General features: G+C 42.4%; 1 protein-coding gene across 1 annotated transcript in view; it reads right to left on the bottom strand.

Moving 5' to 3' along the window:
- LOC142696304 (uncharacterized) overlaps nucleotides 1-15,186 on the bottom strand; it is a 63,815-nt gene extending 48,629 nt beyond the window's left edge. The window contains exons 1-5 of the mRNA XM_075847635.1: nucleotides 15,135-15,186; nucleotides 14,592-14,660; nucleotides 10,773-10,892; nucleotides 9,502-9,549; nucleotides 7,774-7,914 (exon numbers count right to left, since the gene is read on the bottom strand). Of these exons, the coding sequence (XP_075703750.1) occupies nucleotides 7,774-7,914; nucleotides 9,502-9,549; nucleotides 10,773-10,892; nucleotides 14,592-14,660; nucleotides 15,135-15,186 (430 nt within the window). The remainder of the gene's footprint in view (nucleotides 1-7,773; nucleotides 7,915-9,501; nucleotides 9,550-10,772; nucleotides 10,893-14,591; nucleotides 14,661-15,134) is intronic.
- Nucleotides 15,187-15,908: the final 722 nt, after the last annotated feature.

The following is a 15,908-nucleotide window of genomic DNA, read 5'->3' as shown; positions in this document are numbered from 1 at the left end:
AATGTACACACAAATAGTACCGCTATACTGCACACACAAATAGTACAGCTATACTGCACACATAAATAGTACCGCTATACTGCACACATAAATAGTCCTCCTATACTGCACACATAAATAGTACCGCTATACTGTACACATAAATAGTCCTATAATGTACACACAAATAGTACCGCTATACTGTACACACAAATAGTACCGCTATACTGCACACATAAATAGTCCTCCTATACTGTACACACAAATAGTACCGCTATACTGCACACACAAATTATACCGCTATACTGCACACATAAATAGTACCGCTACACTGCACACATAAATAGTCCTGCTATACTGTACACACAAATAGTCCTCCTATACTGCACACATAAATAGTCCTCCTATATTGTACACACAAATAGTACCGCTATACTGTACACACAAATAGTACTGCTACACTGCACACATAAATAGTCCTATACTGTACACACAAATAGTACCGCTATACTGTACACACAAATAGTACCGCTATACTGTACACACAAATAGTACCGCTATACTGCACACATAAATAGTACCGCTATACTGCACACATAAATAGTCCTCCTATACTGCACACATAAATAGTACCGCTATACTGTACACATAAATAGTCCTATACTGTACACACAAATAGTACCGCTATACTGTACACACAAATAGTACCGCTATACTGTACACATAAATAGTCCTATACTGTACACACAAATAGTACCGCTATACTGTACACACAAATAGTACCGCTATACTGCACACATAAATAGTCCTCCTATACTGCACACATAAATAGTACCGCTATACTGTACACATAAATAGTCCTATAATGTACACACAAATAGTACCGCTATACTGTACACACAAATAGTACCGCTATACTGCACACATAAATAGTCCTCCTATACTGTACACACAAATAGTACCGCTATACTGCACACACAAATTATACCGCTATACTGCACACATAAATAGTACCGCTACACTGCACACATAAATAGTCCTGCTATACTGTACACACAAATAGTCCTCCTATACTGCACACATAAATAGTCCTCCTATATTGTACACACAAATAGTACCGCTATACTGTACACACAAATAGTACTGCTACACTGCACACATAAATAGTCCTATACTGTACACACAAATAGTACCGCTATACTGTACACACAAATAGTACCGCTATACTGTACACACAAATAGTACCGCTATACTGCACACATAAATAGTCCTCCTATACTGTACACACAAATAGTACCGCTATACTACACACACAAATTGTACCGCTATACTGTACACATAAATAGTCCTCCTATACTGTACACATAAATAGTCCTATACTGTACACACAAATAGTACCGCTATACTGTACACATAAATAGTCCTATACTGTACACACAAATAGTCCTCCTATACTGTACACACAAATAGTACCGCTATATTGCACACACAAATAGTACCGCTATACTGCACACATAAATAGCCCTCCTATACTGTACACATAAATAGTCCTATACTGTACACATAAATAGTACCGCTATACAGCACACATAAATAGTACCCATATACTGCACACATAAATAGTACCCATATACTGCACACATAAATAGTACCGCTATACTGCACACACAAATAGTACCGCTATACTGTACACACAAATAGTACCGCTATACTGTACACACAAATAGTACCGCTACACTGCACACATAAATAGTCCTATACTGTACACACAAATAGTACCGCTATACTGCATGCATAAATAGTCCTCCTATACTGTACACACAAATAGTACCGCTACACTGCACACATAAATAGTCCTATACTGTACACACAAATAGTACCGCTATACTGCATGCATAAATAGTCCTCCTATACTGCACACACAAATAGTCCTCCTATACTGCACACATAAATAGTCCTATATTGTACACATAAATAGTCCTATACTGTACACACAAATAGTACCGCTATACTGCACACATAAATATTACCTCTATACTGCACACATAAATAGTACCGCTATACTGCACACATAAATAGTACTGCTACACTTCACACATAACTAGTACCCATATACTGCACACATAAATAGTACCGCTATACTGCACAAATGAATAGTACGGCTATACTGCACACATAAATAGTACCGCTATACTGCACACATAAATAGTCCTCCTAGACTTTACACATAAATAGTCCTATACTGTACACACAAATAGTACCGCTATACTGTACACACAAATAGTACCGCTAAACTGCACACATAAATAGTACCCATATACTGCACACATAAATAGTACCGCTATACTGCACAAATGAATAGTACCGCTATACTGCACACACAAATAGTACCGCTATACTGCACACATAAATAGTACTGCTATACTGCACACATAACTAGTACCGCTATACTGCACACATAAATAGTACCACTATACTGAACACATAACTAGTACCGCTATACTGCACACATAAATAGTACCGCTATACTGCACACATAAATAGTACCGCTATACTGCACACATAAATAGTACTGCTATACTGCACACATAACTAGTACCGCTATACTGCACACATAAATAGTACCACTATACTGAACACATAACTAGTACCGCTATACTGCACACATAAATAGTACCGCTATACTGCACACATAAATAGTACCGCTATACTGCACACATAAATAGTACTGCTATACTGCACACATAAATAGTACTGCTATACTTCACACATAACTAGTACCGCTATACTGCACACATAAATAGTACCGCTATACTATACACACAAATAGTACCGCTTTGCTGTACACACAAATAGTACCGCTATACTGTACACATAAATAGTCCTCCTATACTGTACACACAAATAGTACCGCTATACTGTACACACAAATAGTACCGCTATACTGTACACATAAATAGTCCTATACTGTACACACAAATAGTACCGCTATACTGTACACACAAATAGTACCGCTATACTGCACACATAAATAGTCCTCCTATACTGTACACACAAATAGTACCGCTATACTACACACATAAATAGTACCGCTATACTGCACACACAAATTGTACCGCTATACTGCACACATAAATAGTACCGCTATACTGCACACATAAATAGTCCTCCTATACTGTACACACAAATAGTACCGCTATACTGTACACACAAATAGTACCGCTATACTGTACACACAAATAGTACCGCTATACTGTACACACAAATAGTACCGCTATACTGTACACACTAATAGTACCGCTATACTGCACACATAAATAGTCCTCCTATACTGTACACACAAATAGTACCGCTATACTGCACACACAAATTGTACCGCTATACTGCACACATAAATAGTACCGCTATACTGCACACATAAATAGTCCTCCTATACCGTACACACAAATAGTACCACTATACTGTACACACAAATAGTACTGCTATACTGTACACATAAATAGTCCTATACTGTACACACAAATAGTACCGCTATACTGTACACACAAATAGTACCGCTATACTGCACACATAAATAGTCCTCCTATACTGTACACACAAATAGTACCGCTATACTGTACACACAAATTGTACCGCTATACTGCACACATAAATAGAACCGCTATACTGCACACATAAATAGTCCTCCTATACTGTACACACAAATAGTCCTATACTGTACACACAAATAGTACCGCTATACTGTACACATAAATAGTCCTATACTGTACACACAAATAGTCCTCCTATACTGTACACACAAATAGTACCGCTATATTGCACACACAAATAGTACCGCTATACTGCACACATAAATAGCCCTCCTATACTGTACACATAAATAGTCCTATACTGTACACATAAATAGTACCGCTACACTGCACACATAAATAGTACTGCTATACTGTACACATAAATAGTCCTATACTGTACACACAAATAGTACCGCTATACTGTACACAAAAATAGTACCGCTATACTGCACACATAAATAGTCCTCCTATACTGCACACATAAATAGTCCTATACTGTACACACAAATAGTACCGCTATACTGTACACACAAATAGTACCGCTATACTGTACACACAAATAGTACCGCTATACTGTACACATAAATAGTCCTATACTGTACACATAAATAGTACCGCTACACTGCACACATAAATAGTACTGCTATACTGTACACATAAATAGTCCTATACTGTACACACAAATAGTACCGCTATACTGTACACAAAAATAGTACCGCTATACTGCACACATAAATAGTCCTCCTATACTGCACACATAAATAGTCCTATACTGTACACACAAATAGTACCGCTATACTGTACACACAAATAGTACCGCTATACTGTACACACAAATAGTACCGCTATACTGCACACATAAATAGTACCCACATACTGCACACATAAATAGTACCGCTATACTGCACAAATGAATAGTACCGCTATACTGCACACATAAATAGTACCTCTATACTGTACACATAAATAGTCCTCCTATACTTTACACATAAATAATCCTATACTGTACAAATAAATAGTACCGCTATACTGTACACACAAATAGTACCGCTATACTGTACACACAAATAGTACCGCTATACTGTACACACAAATAGTACCGCTAAACTGCACACATAAATAGTACCCATATACTGCACACATAAATAGTACCGCTATACTGCACACATAAATAGTACCGCTATACTGCACAAATGAATAGTTACCGCTATACTGCACACATAACTAGTACCTCTATACTGTACACATAAATAGTCCTATACTGTACACACAAATAGTACCGCTATACTGTACACACAAATAGTACCGCTATACTGCACACATAAATATTACCTCTATACTGCACACATAAATAGTACCGCTATACTGCACAAATTAATAGTACCGCTATACTGCACACACAAATAGTACCGCTATACTGCACACATAAATAGTACCGCTACACTGCACACATAAATAGTGCTGCTATACTGTACATATAAATAGTCCTCCTATACTTTACACATAAATAGTCCTATACTGTACACACAAATAGTACCGCTACACTGCACACACAAATAGTACCGCTATACTGTACACACAAATAGTACCGCTACACTGCACACACAAATAGTACCGCTATACTGTACACACAAATTGTACCGCTATACTGTACACATAAATAGTCCTATACTGTACACATAAATAGTCCTGCTATACTGTACACACAAATAGTACCGCTATACTGCACACATAAATAGTACTGCTATACTGTACACACAAATAGTACCGCTATACTGCACACACAAATAGTCCTCCTATACTGCACACATAAATAGTACCGCTATACTGTACAAATAAATAGTCCTGCTATACTGTACACACAAATAGTACCACTATGCTGCACACATAAATAGTACTGCTATACTGTACACACAAATAGTACCGCTATACTGCACACATAAATAGTGCTGCTATACTGTACACATAAATAGACCTCCCATACTGTACACATAAATAGTCCTATACTGTACACACACATAGTACCGCTATACTGTACGCACAAATAGTACCGCTTTACTGTACACACAAATAGTACCGCTATACTGTACACACAAATAGTACCGCTTTACTGTACACACAAATAGTACCGCTATACTGCACAGATAAATAGTACTGCTATGCTGTACACATAAATAGTCCACCTATACTGTACACACAAATAGTACCACTATACTGCACACATAAATTGTACCGCTATACTGTACACATAAATAGTACCTCTATACTGTACACAAATAGCACCGCTATACTGTACACATAAATAGTCCTCCTATACTGTACACACAAATAGTACCGCTATACTGTACACATAAATAGTCCTCCTATACTGTACACACAAATAGTACCAGTATACTGTACAGATAAATAGTACCTCTATACTGTACACACAAATAGTACCACTATACTGTACACATAAATAGTCCACCTATACTGTACACACAAATAGTACCACTATACTGCACACATAAATTGTACCGCTATACTGTACACATAAATAGTACCTCTATACTGTACACAAATAGCACCGCTATACTGTACACATAAATAGTCCTCCTATACTGTACACACAAATAGTACCGCTATACTGTACACATAAATAGTCCTCCTATACTGTACACACAAATAGTACCAGTATACTGTACAGATAAATAGTACCTCTATACTGTACACACAAATAGTACCACTATACTGTACACATAAATAGTACCTCTATACTGTACACATAAATATTACCTCTATACTGTACACATAAATAGTACTAAACAGTCTCAGTGTTGGTACATTGAATGGGCCTGTTCTACTATAGGTTGTGATTATTATTCCGCTCAGCATTAGTTGCTGGGTGCACAGGTATATAAGTATTTTATTTCACCGCCATTCCTGTGCATTTAACTCCTCTCTCCTTTAGCAGCGGAATCCCTGGCCAGACACTCTGGCCAGAAATTTCACTCCTAAAGGGAGCCCCTGACATCCCTGTCCATATATGGAGAGGGACGTCAGGGGCTCCTCTAGGAGAGGAATCCCCGACCAGAGCGTCGGCAATGCTGCGGCTAGGAATTCCACTCCTAGAGGGAGTCCCAATGGTGCTATCTACAGGGAGGGGGTGTGTGGTGCTATCTACAGGGAGGGGGTGTGGCGCTATCTACAAAGGGGTGTGTGATACTGCCTACAAGGGCGTGTGTGTGCTACTATCTACAGGGGTGGTGTGTGGCGCTGTCTAAAAGGCAGTGTGTCCCAAGGACCCACGTAAACCTGGAGCCGGCCCTGATACATGAGATTCAGAAGTCGGAGTAGATAAAACTTTTACGATTTCTGGTGCCCAGATTTGATGAAAGTGACAACGGACAGGCGGCCGGCAGGGAGCCGCACTACTACCGCACCACTACCGCACCGCAGCAAAACTGCATGTACACGTGGGATTTTTGCCGCACTTTTTTTTTAGCCAAACATGCGAGAAGACAGAAAAGTCCTTATTTATACCTATTCTTCCTTTTGGATCTACGTCCGGCTTTGGGTAAAACAAATTGAGCCAAAAACTGAATCCAAACTATATGTGTTATCCCGGCCCAAAACCGCTGAGAAAAAAACCCACGTATTTACACGCAGTAAATGGTAACGATGCTCTAATCCCTTTTTGATTGGATATCAGCCTCTGCTCCTCTACAGCTTTCCAATAGATTTTGGAACATGGCTCAGGACTCTCTACACCTCTGGGCAGGAAATATTCTTCTATCATCCGCCAAACCCAGACTGATCTATCAGGCAGCAGATATAGAAGATGACTCCATCCTCCAGCGTTGGGGACTTTACCCCCTTCCAGCTGACACTTGGCATCATACATGGTGACGTCAGGCTGGTGAGCAGCTGCCGTGGAGACCTAGTATTCTGCCCATTCTCTTCTGTTACATGTCCACCACTCCACGTCTAAGTTGCTGTTCCTCCTGGAGATCTTCACATATTTCATCTCCGAGCGGTGACCTGGGCGGCTGTATAAGGGCAGTGAGGTTAGGAATTAACCCATTGGATAGGTGGTACATTATGCCAGTGATGGGATGAAAATACCTGAGCTCTTCTCAATGGCCTATGCTACTGCTAATGTCTACTGAGGTTGATTGACTCGATACGGAAATGGTCAGGGGGGTGCACAGAATTTTGAAAGCTCAAAGTCATCAGAACTCACCTGTAGGAGTCTCCGGGGTGCACAGATCTGATTTACAGCACCTGTTACTTGTTACTGTTCTGCTATACGAGGTCCTGAGTACAATCACCTCCGTACATTCCTCCAAATAACCACAACCCCTCACCAAGGTCAGCGGAGAAACTGCAAATTATAAATAAGAGGACAGCTTGTATGCGGCTTTTATAAGGCTCCATTTGCGCTTGCGTTAATGGGATCGTTGAGGTTTCCAGTATTTTTGACAGCCATAATGATGCAGACAGCAGCTCTAGTCCTGGCGTCCACAATACTGGAAACCCCATGGAACCATGGCAGACCCCATTAAAGTCAATGGCAGGTGATCTCAATGATTCCCCAAATTAAGAGAAGTGGTTAACTTTATGTCCTGACTTGTGTCCTTCTCTGGGATATCTGTGCCTGATACTATGAGGACGTCTTTGGTAACTTTGGTGGCTTCTGCAAAGGAACATTCGAGTAATAAAAAAAAAGTCATTTGAGAATTTTTAGAGGAAGAGTCTGGAGAAGAGAGGGGAGAGGAAGAGTCTGGAGAAGAGCGAGGAGAGGAAGAGTCTGGAGAAGAGCGAGGAGAGGAAGAGTCTGGAGAAGAGCGAGGAGAGGAAGAGTCTGGAGAAGAGAGAGGAGAGGCAGAGTCTGGAGAAGAGAGAGGAGAGGCAGAGTCTGGAGAAGAGCGAGGAGAGGAAGAGTCTGGAGAAGAGCGAGGAGAGGAAGAGTCTGGAGAAGAGCGAGGAGAGGAAGAGTCTGGAGAAGAGCGAGGAGAGGAAGAGTCTGGAGAAGAGCGAGGAGAGGAAGAGTCTGGAGAAGAGCGAGGAGAGGAAGAGTCTGGAGAAGAGCGAGGAGAGGAAGATTCTGGAGAAGAGCGAGGAGAGGAAGAGTCTGGAGAAGAGCGAGGGGAGGAAGAGTCTGGAGAAGAGCGAGGAGAGGAAGAGTCTGGAGAAGAGAGAGGAGAGGCAGAGTCTGGAGAGGAAGAGTCTGGAGAAGAGCGAGGAGAGGAAGAGTCTGGAGAAGAGCGAGGAGAGGAATCGTCTGGAGAAGAGAGAGGAGAGGAAGAGTCTGAGGAAGAGAAGAGAGGAAGAGTCTGGTGAAGAAAAAAGAGAGTAGGAGTCTGGTAGACAGATGAGGGCAAGAGTCAATGTTAATTTTAGATCCTGACTCGCTCCATTCACTGTAACTGACTGGGACATCTGTGTCTGGTACTATGGGGGCATCTTAGGTAACTCCTGTGGCTTCCCCCTAACAAAATGGAAGAGAGGAAGAGTCAGGTAACGAGAGGAGAGGAAGAGTCAGATGAAGAGAGGAGAGGAAGAGTCAGGTGAAGAGAGGAGAGGAAGAGTCAGGTGAAGAGAGGAGAGGAAGAGTCAGGTGAAGAGAGGAGAGGAAGAGTCAGGTGAAGAGAGGAGAGGAAGAGCCAGGTGAAGAGAGGAGAAGAAGAGTCAGGTGAAGAGAGGAGAAGAGGAAGAGTCAGGTGAAGAGAGAAGAGGAAGAGTCAGGTGAAGAGAGGAGAGGAAGAGTCAGGTGAAGAGAGGAGAGGCAGAGTCAGGTGAAGAGAGGAGAAGAAGAGTCAGGTGAAGAGAGGAGAGGAAGAGTCAGATGGCAGCAGAAGGAGGAGACTGTTGAACGCAGGAGAATCTAGTGAAGATCATGGGAGATAGGGGGAGTCTGATTGATGGCTATGTCCTGGCAGGTTAACTCTTTCATGCATTATCTACTCACCTGCTCTTATAGACTGGAGAACATTCTGGATTTGAGGATTTGTGGAATCTGTCAAAAGTAACAACAAAACTCAGCGGAATTCATGATGGATGACTAATACTTACAGAGATTATCTGGATTATCCCGTCTCTGCCGACACATTGGTGAAGAAGCCTCCAACCCTTAATCCGCCATATAAAGGGCAGTTTTCCCTGCTCCTCCAATGTTGTGATATTTTTCACTATCTGGTTATTAAAGGGCCATACACTGCATTTTCCGGTTATTCTAGAGTTTTCCTCATAGCATAGTTATGTGGGGCTGGCTATGAGCAAACGGAGCTCTTACATACTGCTCCTGCAAATCACTAAGAAAGAAGAGGCTGCCAGATGACAGCTGCTTCACAGTCTTCTCCCTAAGACTATATTCAGAGTGTCAAATCCACTGTGAAAAACGTCAGTGTTTCAGAGCCGTTCTGCACCCGTGCGGGACCTGTTTTCATGGATCCCTCATAGACTTGAGTCTATTAAGGGATCCGGAATAAGGGGCAAAAATAGGATGTGTCCTATTTTTTCCTAGGCCGTTCACACGGTCCGTTAAAAAAAAACAGCCGTGTGAATAGCCCCATGGACATGCATTCATTTCAATTCAGCCTTGTGACAGCCGTAAAAAAAAACGTCCGTCACTTGGCCGACTTTCCCGGTCGTCTGAACAAGCCCCTAGAACCAATGGCCATTAGTGACTGGTAATGGAAAATAAACATTGGGATAACAGATCACTGTGATATCAACCTACCGGGGGCACAAACCACTGCCCAATAAACCACCGGCCATTGGTTCAGGAAAGAAGTAGTGGAAGGCATTATCTAGTGTTGCTTTGAGCACCAACATAACCTGTTGTACTCCTGGAAATAAGTGGCAGCCATATGTAGCCATGTATGGTCTCTGATCTTAACATGACCGCACCTTCACCTGCCCGCCACACTGCAGCCTCTTATTCTACGCAGATACAAAGGCGTACATACATTAGAGGCATATGATGTAGCTGCTAGGGGGCCCTTGGAGAGATGGGGCCCAGCCCTTGTTAGTCCCGTTACCTTTGCTAGTGGCTGATAAGAACCTATGTAGGAGAAGATCCCTCCCCAGAGGAACTGCATTATTATCAAGAAAGAAGATGGAGAATTTGTCATGGAAAGACTGTAGAGGGGGAACAAACACCGGGCCCTAATAACCTGGGTGGCAAAACCTGGCATTATAATGAGGGGCTAATTTTGAGCTTTGCTAATGAGAACTTACTTATCTCATACTGAACCAAAGTGGACAGACAAATGTCAGTGGCTGCAGGACAAGTCACCGATGCCCCGGAGCAGAGCTTTCCAGAGAAGTCTTTACAGTCAATACAACGCAACGCCTCACCTGGGAAGAAGAAGAGAAGGTTCATCCCACAGAGGTTATAAAATGGACGGTATCATTGATTAATCCACTGTAGGGAACATCATATATTATATCACACATCTTTTAGACTAGTTTACAACATGCGGAGGATGTGGACGGTGGCAGAGCCTTACAATGATGTGACCCCAACCTTACACCTTCCATTGATGAATTCTGGGGAGTTGGTCGCACTCATACACAAGCTATAGACCTGCAGGTACCTGTACTGTGCTGGAATCGGTAGTAGAGCCATTCCTAGAGCTACTGGTGGACAGATAACTTCCCACTCCACTGACTGCTTTACTATGATCATCTGAGCTTCTTGGAGTGAGGCTGGACATGGTGACATCACTAGTCAGAGCCGCGATCCGACCTCTTTCAACACTAAACTCAAGATTGAGAAGCTTTTTGATGTGGAGAAGAAACATTCAGTCACCATGGGATTGGCGCCGGCTCGAGATTGCAGCGGGCAAGATGGCAGAAAGCCAGAGACATACAGTAGTCATACATTCGCACACTGCCTGCCTGCACGGCGCCGAGAGTTAAGAACGGAAGAGGGGGAATCTTGACTGTGACATAATCGTTGTCTATCTGAGGCTCCCAGACCTAAAGGTGGCCGTACACCTTAGACAGCTGTCAGATGCTCGTCTGGCCGACAGCTATTTTTCCCAACATGCCCGATCCTTCTGTTCCCCTGCCACTTGTACGCAGATTAGATGGTTAACTGGTCTCACAAAAATCGGCAGGTTCAGCCAAGGTTCATCTAACGTGTATTGGCACCTTTAGTAGCAAATTACACTTAGTGTCACACCGCCAAACCACACCAGCTTTTGACCCGTATTATTTAATTTTTGTCAAATCGTGGTCTCAAAATCGTGTACATTTTGCAAAAATCATGCCAAAAAAATGCTATTTGAGCGATCGTGTGAATAGAACATTGGAGTGTATTAAAAGAAAATGACAAAGAAATACTCTCTAAACCTGGCCTGTATTTTTGGGTGGAAAACGGAGCAACCCTACACGGAGGACATCATACTGAACTTTATGGTCATGGCTATCGTTCAACATGTTCTACCGTTTTACCCCATATACTAACATCTTTTTTAACATTGTTTTCCCAAAACATCATACCAGTTATATCAGCTTATAAATGTCAGGAGGGGATACATTTGTCCTACAGGCTTCACTCACATCAAGTTACCAAAAATGTCCGAAGGGTTAGCCCAATTAAGGTGGGAAACAAAATCATTAACACAATATTGTGACTGTATTGAGCTCTCAGTGAATTGGCCATAAGGGGACATCTTATCCTGGAGGTGATGGTCCCAACAGACCCAAGACACTGACAGACTACAAGTTACACCTAGAGGAGTCCTGAATAGTTTATGGTGCAGCGGATGGTCCTCACCAATCACCAATTATCCAAAAATGGTCAAGATTCTTCATTCTTGTCAAATAACAAATTACAAACTGACTATTAAAGAATCCATCGCTGATCCCAGAAAACGTTAAGTCAGAAAACTTTAGATAAGTCATAACTTCTGGACTAGGACAGAAACTTTGAAAGCATTTTAACATTAATGGTCAATAGTCACAATGTTCTGCTGTTTACATGGTGCCCATGGGTTCTACTAAATTCCCCAACATCGAATAGATCCCATTACACATCTTCTTAAGAACTACTCCACCTGTAAAGAGCTTTATACTGTTCTATGTTCAGTGCTATAAAAGTCATTTGTCTTCATTGTAGCATGGATGACCCATGAGTAAGGACCTTGCAAAAAGGGGATCAGAAGTGTTGTCACTTCCCTTACCCAGCACTCTGCATTATGAAGTTTGAATTATTCAAAGGGAGAAGAACATCATAGACCACAGATTGTGCCGATAAGGAAGGTTTGACAGATTGACAGTTACTATAAGGGGTTGAGGTCTGGGGTTACGTCTTAGTAGTGAGGCACACTTTTTGGTGGATCTTCTCAATGTTGACCTAATATTTCCTGATAAGTGGGCAGTGGGATTGTTGCTTCTCCCGCATGTCTTAGCAATGGATAAAGCTAAAAAGTAAAGGGCCTCAGGCATCCTCTTCCACAATGTCAGAAGATTAAAGTGATTGTCTTGAAGTTTTTTGTGTGTGGAGGACCCATGTCAGTGTGATCTGAGAATGGGGATTTCCTAGTCTTTATCTCTTTCTTCCCAAGACCGTATGGAAGCAGGTAAAGCTGGAGACTCTGACGAGAAGACCTCAACTTATAGCTTTAAAATGTCTCTCGGAATGGGTGATGGACTCTAGGGTTGGGGTCTCTAGGGAGCGATCTGTCTGTAGATTACATATTTACATATGGAGGAGGGTTGAGACTCCCACCTGAGAAGTAGAACCTTGCAACCACAATCAGTTTGGAGCTGACATGTGGAGTCTAAGAAATCTCCCTGTTCTTCACCCTAGAACCTCCGTCACTGATTGGTGGTGGGTGCGCCGTTAGGAAGGCCTGGAGCAGATGCAAAAGTGAAGTCAGGAACAAAGCTAAATACCGGGGAGAGCAGACAAACCAGAGGAGAAGACGGAGGAGTAGCCAAGAAACGAGCCAGGGATCAATAGCCAACAGAACGGACAACAAGTCCTAGGCGATGGAACCAGAGGGAGAAAGACCATGGCAAAACCCAGAGGCAAAAGTCAAGATCAGGGTCAAAATGTAGAACAGACATGGGCCAGTAGTAAGGAAATGTATCTTAACACACAATTAGTTGGTCCATAGCGTCATCAGAGTTGGTTGGTCGCCATCGAAACCTGAGGTGACCGTCGACTGTGGGCAGAGTGTTGGCAGCCGCGAGCAGGAGAGTGGCGCTAGATCAGGCAGAGGTGGGGAACAAGGAGCATGTCCTTTATACTTGAAGAAGTGGAATTTCATGGTCAGAAAGAGGATCTGCCGTGAGGAATCGTCTGGCATCTTCTGTCAGGTTGGGGAGCAGCTCCCTCGAAGGTGATGTGGCTTGTGTGATTCCAGATGGAAGATGACTGGTTGAGCGCCGATCCACATAAAGGGTTAGGATAGCTATTATATGTGAGGAGGAATTGTGGACAAGGGGGAACGTCTTGTGTTCAGGTCATGTCCAGGATGAATAGTCCATGAGCGGAGCTCCTGCTGTCACACTCCAGACTCAGCCGCAGGAAAAGTAAAGCATCGTGGGAAGGATATTCGGGGCAGTGGGGAAACTTATATCAAAACGTAGGCACCAAATTAACCTCCCCCACACGGTTGCCCTAGTTCCTTAAGCTAGAAGAACGGGAAGGTCAGGGGTTACTTCACCCAGGACTGATATGTAATTTCTTTAAGAGTCCCCGTTTACATGTAGAAATTATCGATATGATTTTTATAACCACAAAAAGTTGGTTCATTGTTGGTCACATTGATCATTCATATATCAAAGTTATGTAGTGGTGCCCCCCGAAGTCTTCTATAGATCATAGTAAATTTGAAAATACCTAATACCTATCCTATGGTCACCCATTAGTAATGACTCCTATAAAACCACTGCTACATGTCAGCGACCCCTAAGATCAAATAGCGAGCGTCACCAGGGACGGATCCTGAGCTATTGCAGGACCGTCTCCCGGGACTGACATTTCCTTGGACAGAACCTCCCGCGGTGATCTGGAGATTATTATAGGGAGTGGACACTGACCTGCAGAGATGAGGAACGCCAGGGCGTAGAGCGGGCCGGCGCTGGACATGGCAGCTCGGACGCTGATCGCTGAGATGACAAAAAACACAACAAAGATCATTCCTGGGTAAGTAAAGAGAAGGGGGGAGGGAGGGAGTCTACGAGAATACGAGAAGCCTCAGAAGATGTGACAGGTTAATGAGAGGTAAACCAGTTTATTCACGGCGGGGCGTGATACTAGTATTTTCTCGCTGGGTGAGGTGGAGGAGTCTCAGGCAGCTATTTATAAGAATATACGACTCGCTAAGGACCGGATTACCCGGGAAAGCTGCTACTGACACACAATGTGCATTGTGACAAACGCAAAGCAGAACGCAGACCATGGGGAACAATCGTGATTCATAAAATGCTTCAGCGCATAAACCTCGTCTCACTTAAGCCCTTAAAGGGGTAATCTCCTGAAGACAAGCCCATGGAAAACAATCATCTGTCATCACCGGGGGAAGCTGCACCCGTGTACATGTAACATTGACGCAGGGACGCGCGAGGCGCACCATGTCTCACTTCTGGCACATAGAGGGTGGTCACAGGCGAGGGGCTCCCCACTGATGTCCATATTAGGGCATATGGACAGGCGTGGTCTTGGGATAACCCCTTTAAAGACAGAGCTTATTTTGCAATCCTTTCTATTTTTCCGGCTATTTTATTTTTTATTTTTTTTTGCAGGATGAGGTTAATTTTTCAATGGCAACTTTTTGGGGATCTTATCATTTTTATGCCATTGACCGCCGTTCACCTATTATGATAACTTTCTTTGGTCTTTATGATTTTGGTGATATCAAATAATATGTCACTTTTTCTGTTTTATTACTTTGCATAGTAAAAAAAAACGTAATTTAAGAAAATGATTTTTATTTTCATTTTTTTGAAATTTTGTTTAAAAAATATTTTATTCCACTAGGGGATTTGAACCTGCGATCTCTTAATTGCATACATAATGCTTTCATATGCTTAGTATCCCAAAACATTGACTGTCGGTGAGACATTGACTGACAATCTATTGAGCCTCGGGTTGTCCCCAGGCCGGTATACCACTGGTCCAGTAGGGAATTTACACTGAGGGGCCGGTGACAATAGAAGTGTCTGTATTTTTGTATAGAAGTGCGCGCGCAGTCAGGTGACTTCCTATTTGGATTAGAGAGAAAGTACTATTCAAACCAGAAGGGAAATTATTTTCCAAATAAATAATTTATTTATAGCCAGTGACAGTGCGACGTTTCGGTCAATACCGTGACCTTCCTCAGGCACTATAGAATTTACAAACATATACTGTATATA

This window comes from Rhinoderma darwinii, assembly GCF_050947455.1.
Source record: "Rhinoderma darwinii isolate aRhiDar2 chromosome 5 unlocalized genomic scaffold, aRhiDar2.hap1 SUPER_5_unloc_52, whole genome shotgun sequence".
NCBI classification, from domain to species: Eukaryota; Metazoa; Chordata; class Amphibia; order Anura; family Rhinodermatidae; genus Rhinoderma; species Rhinoderma darwinii.
This window is presented reverse-complemented; position numbering and strand designations above follow the sequence as displayed.